The 5,420-nt window shown below is 30.7% G+C and overlaps 1 protein-coding gene across 1 annotated transcript in view; it reads right to left on the minus strand.

Moving 5' to 3' along the window:
* Positions 1-4,746, minus strand: part of LOC108760884 (uncharacterized) — a 5,346-nt gene extending 600 nt beyond the window's left edge. Inside the window, exons 1-4 of the mRNA XM_018507153.1 lie at positions 4,684-4,746; positions 906-4,149; positions 439-646; positions 126-328 (exon numbers count right to left, since the gene is read on the minus strand). Of these exons, the coding sequence (XP_018362655.1) occupies positions 126-328; positions 439-646; positions 906-4,101 (3,607 nt within the window). The 5' untranslated portion in view covers positions 4,102-4,149; positions 4,684-4,746. The remainder of the gene's footprint in view (positions 1-125; positions 329-438; positions 647-905; positions 4,150-4,683) is intronic.
* Between the last annotated feature and the right edge of the window lie 674 nt (positions 4,747-5,420).

Below are 5,420 nucleotides of genomic sequence, written 5' to 3' on the forward strand. Positions count from 1 at the left end.
CACACACACACACACACACACACACACACACACAAGATAAGATTTTTTCCAATTACAGATTCCAACTTTAAACTATAACATGTTACAATACAATATATTAAATTAGAAATCTCTAAAATACTTACCAGAGATGATTTTCGATTGATTATGGCTTTTGATTAAGTCAGCAATACTCGGAATTTTTAATTTGACTTGTAAGTAAAAAATGACTAGCCAGGTAAGAGCATAATTTGTCATTCCATCAGGACCACTCAAACTCGCCAGCGAGAGCCACTTTTTCAAAAACAATGTCAATTTTTGACACGGCGGATATGCGGTATTGAAAGATCTAGAGTTATAAAATTATTAGTTATTATTAGATTTTTTAGTTATTTTATTTATTAGTTATTATAAAACATATTTCGTGATACTTTTTAGAAATACAATAATGTTTCGTACCTAATAAGCTTGGAATTTTCTACTGATAGACCTTTTGTAAACGAGATATCGCATTGCAATCCTGTTAATCTGTGCTTTACTTTTATTATAGGAGTTCTGCTCCTGTCCAAAGTTAATTCTATATCCCAATTCTTATGATCGGTACGTAAACAATCTTGAATTTGTTTACTCCTTCTTTTAATCGATTGAGGCTCGATACATTCATCAACTAATAGAAAAATTTTTGTTTTAAGTTTTATATCATAATTCTTTTTACAATTTTATTTTTTATAAATTTCTTATAAGCTTTTATCTTATATACAGCAATTCACAAAATTAATTGCTTTGAAAGTGTTAAAATTTATTTTAAAAATCATTTTAAATATAATAAATACTGATAATAAAAAAAATTTATTACATCTATGATCATTTGAAATTTTTTAAAATATTTAATCAATTTCGTAAATATCAGGAACAAATATATTTACCGAAATTAAGATATATGTCGATGTCGCTGTTTGTTAACGCTAAACCAGTAACTCTTGAACCAAACATGAACACTTCTGCAGGGGGCTGACATGTTCCAAAGATGTGCTTTAAAGCATCCGTAAGTTGAGTCGCTTTTGGATCATTTAATACCTTCTCCGACAATTGAAATAGATCATCAGAAATTTTGTTAACATTTCTCAATAATTTTTGCAGAGTCTGCGGCAGCGGCGTAATTGCGAAATCATTACTTTTCTTTAGATACCGATGCATTTGTAACTGGCAGTGTTGTTTATAATTTATATGGATGTCTTCGATATCACTTCTTTTGTACCATAAAGTCGCACAAGTTAAGCAAAAATCAAACATCGAATTAGTCTTGTCTCTCATGACTTTCCCGTGCTTGTTTTGAAGATGTTCCATGAAGTTTATCTTTATCTTGAAGTTTTTTTTGCAATTAACGCAAGCAAAGTATTGGATACTATACCATAAATTTTGGAATTCTTTCAATATGAACTCAATCTGATTACGTAATCGGTTACAATTGATCTTATGCGAAGACATACGTATATGATTCTTAAAATCTATGTTAGGTTTTCTATTCTGAAATGTATATATATCACAAGCATAACATTTGGTATATGCAGGTTGTATTTTCACTAGCTGCTTTAACAGTTCCAAATGTTCTGCATTCTCATGTAACATGTTAAATTTTATAATGTGATTTTCAGAATTTATATGTTCGTATATTGCCTGTACATTGCACAATTGCAGATTTTCACATATAAGGCAAAATATTTTGTCAGACGATGGAAAGAAAAACTGCAAATTCGATTTAATTCTCTCCAATTTTCTATAGTTGCAGACAAACATGATTTCTTCGAAGTCGAGAAAATCTTTCCGATACACTCTATTATAACGATCTACAGTACTCTTATTTAACTTTGTGGATAATTGATTTGATTTATAATCTTTTTTTATTAATGTATTAATTTCCATAAATACATCGACAGATATAAAAAAGCCAGAATTATTTTCTTCATTTTGACTCATTCTATTATCTGTGTTATTAGAATTCATTTCAGCTATTAAATTACGATTACCGTATTGCTCTGTATTTACTTGTATTTTGTCAACGTTACGTTCCGTCAATGATTTATTATCAATTGATACATCTTTAGAAATTGGAGATTTTACTTTATGTTCATTTTCATTTACGATAAGCTCTTTTGATGTAGACACATTTTGTATAGACATATATGTGAGAAGAATATTTTCAAAATGTTTCAAATGTTGTAAGTTCTTAAATAAATGGTTAATTGCGTTGTTGATTTTATCCGCTGTATAATTACAGTTAAAGCAAACGTAAATAAATGTTTTCTGCATTTCTTTTGCATTTTTACGAAGAGTTGTATAATGGTTTTTAATATATATCACAGGCTGCTCCTGAACTTGAATAGTTCCGCCATTATTCTCAAAAGAGATTAGACATAGAAATTCAATTGGCTCCAAATAAATTTCTATATTTTTACAACTATCATACTCCCGTCTCTTAATGTCAATTAATGATTTAATATTTTCTTTGTGTTTATATTTAAAAAAATGAGCTTGTAATGACGCTATGCCATGTATTATCTCATTACAGAACGAGCATTTAAATAGTGGATAATAAATAATGGCGTTAAGATTTCTACTCTCATGTGACCAGTTATAGATAAACTTCATAGAAAACATCATGTCACTTTTGTGTATTGTTATTTCATGATTTATTATATCATCTTTCTCGACCATTTCATTGCATTGATCGCAAGTATACTTTGCTACAATTTCTGCATATTCTGGCCATATAGTTCCATCGAATTTTTTATTATTTAACTGTAGTGACCTAAGAGTATTCCTTTCCCTTTCTAACTTTATAATGCACAATGTTTGCTGATTAGAGATTTGGATTTCTCTAAATAAAGATACAGCAGACTTGTGGCTTTTACATATAATATGACCTTTTATAACAGTTTCATTAATAAACATATCGCACAAATAACAAAAATTCGTATAAATATATGTTTTTAAACATAAGCTTTCACTTTGCAGACTCTCACTAGTACTATCTTTATTATAAGACTTCAATAAAATTGTACTTTTCTCTTCTGCTTTGAAACTACTTGGAAGATTTCTAATTAAATCACTTTTATTTTGTACAACAGATATAATTTGATTGTTAATTGTATTATTATTTAAATTTAATTTAGCTGTAGGTTTTTCCAGCACAACATTAGCATCTTCGTGTTTTTTGTTACACTGGGTCATGAGCTTATGTTTCTTTCCGACTGAATGCTCATAAAAATGACTTACAGAAGGGAAAGAACATTTGCAAGGTATGCAAAAATAATCATGCATCACATCCTGCATTGCTATTTCGTGATCTAATAATTCTCTACAATTTGTGTTTGATAATTTGATAGATTTATCAAAAAAATCTGATATTTTTGTACTACTATCTGGATGAACTGCTTGTAAGTGACAAGTCATAGCTATCAAGCTTCGCAATGTAAACTCGCACAGATCACAGTACCATCGTCCATTGTATGTATGTACTGTATATATTGTACGTTGCATTAAAAAATGTTTATACGTTTTTTCTTCCTCCATTAATGCATAAGGCACATTTGTAATAGTTTCATTTACTGCCTGCATAGAACTGTTTGAAGTATCTTTCATTAACATATTCTCACTGATTGATTGTATTATTGCATTTGATTCGTTCTTATGTTCCACTGAATTATCAACATTAACACAAGCATTACTTTGTTCGTTATTTGTATTGTCATTTGACTTTTGCTGCTCATTTGAAGAATGTTTTAATGTAGATTTCGAATTTACATATTTGCAGTGATTTTCTTCTTTTAAATGTTGAGAAAAATTATGTAATGAAGATATTGAACTTTGGCAATATATACAGAAGTAATCTTGCTGTAGTCCTCTTATTATAATACCCTGTTGTACTAACTCCATACAATTTTTTTTTGACAATTTCATTTTATTTAGGAAATCAGATATTTGACTGTTAACAGATAAGTGAGCGTCTTCGTAATGAAGCTTTCCTTCCTTGAGGTTTTGTAGTGTGATCTTGCATTGATAACAATATAATTGTCCATTGTAATATGTTATATGTTGCTCAAGCAAATGTCTGTATTTCATTTTGACAAGCTTTATGCTATGTCTATTCTCTCATATACAAAAAAATATCTGTAATAAAATAATATAGGCATATACTCTAAGGTAAGATTTACATGATAAGAAGATAGATAAGAAAATAGATATCACAATGATATGGTCAACCGCGATAACCTTTTTTTTTTAATGTTAAATCAGTGTAAACATTTTGCGAACAAAGCAGGAACAAAAAGGCAAATATTAATATTATGGCTGCATTCTGCAAAAAAAGCAGTTTTGCAATTATTATAAGATTCTTTAATATGATCGATTTGTACATTTAGATCCGTGAGAAATTAAGGGCAAGACTTAATTACATTAAAAAATTTACAATAATTGCAAAGCAGCTTTTTCTATTAAAAAACGTACACTAATTATAAGCAAAATTGCACGAATTTAATCTAATTTGGACTCACAATTAGATTAAGTTAGGTTAAATCCTGTTTAACCTATTTCATACTACTGTAGCATTTCTCGCAACTTCCGACTCATCCATGAGAATAAAAAAATTTTACTGATTTTAAAATTTAATTTCCAGAAAATATCAACAAACGAAGTTTAATGTACCTGATAATTATTCAGTTCTGTGCTGAATATAATGAAATTAATGGGTACATCTAGAAGCACGACCGCTCACTGAGCGCTCAGTCAGCTCAGTGAGCTCTTGCATCCATGATAAAAAGACAAGGGTATGCTCATGCGCATGACCAATCAGATTTTTGTCCTTGCAATACATCTAGAAGCACGACCGCTCACTGAGCGCTCAGTGGCGCTCAGTCAGCTCAGTGAGCTCTTGCATCCATGATAAAAATACAAGGGTATGCTCATGATAAAAAACAAGGGTATGCTCATGCGCATGACCAATCAGATTTTTGTCCTTGCTTACGTCACAACGAGTGGCTTACGCCACTGTTCAGCAATTTCAGATTGTTTTGGAAAGGTAAAATATTTAATTTTACTTCCCTCAGTTTTTTTTGTTTTTTTCATATAATTGCCGCATTCTTTCACTATGCAGGTCATCGTGAAAATATTTTTAACATTAACTTCTACCGATGACAACGTGCACTACGCCATGGACGCCATGATAAATTACGACCGATAACCACCGATTGCACCCGAATCAGAACCGACCAATCAACGCGTACCCGAATATGACGTAGGCAAGGACATGCGCAAGCTGAACGAGTTTTATAGCGTTTTCGGCCAAATCGGGTTTGCACCAACCTGGGTTGGATTAATCTTTCCTATTGGTTGATGTCACACGCTCTACCAATAGGGGAGCGCAAAACGCCATTAATCCAACC

Source organism: Trachymyrmex cornetzi, unplaced genomic scaffold (genome assembly GCF_001594075.2).
Source record: "Trachymyrmex cornetzi isolate Tcor2-1 unplaced genomic scaffold, Tcor1.1 scaffold230, whole genome shotgun sequence".
In the NCBI taxonomy this organism is placed as follows: domain Eukaryota; kingdom Metazoa; phylum Arthropoda; class Insecta; order Hymenoptera; family Formicidae; genus Trachymyrmex; species Trachymyrmex cornetzi.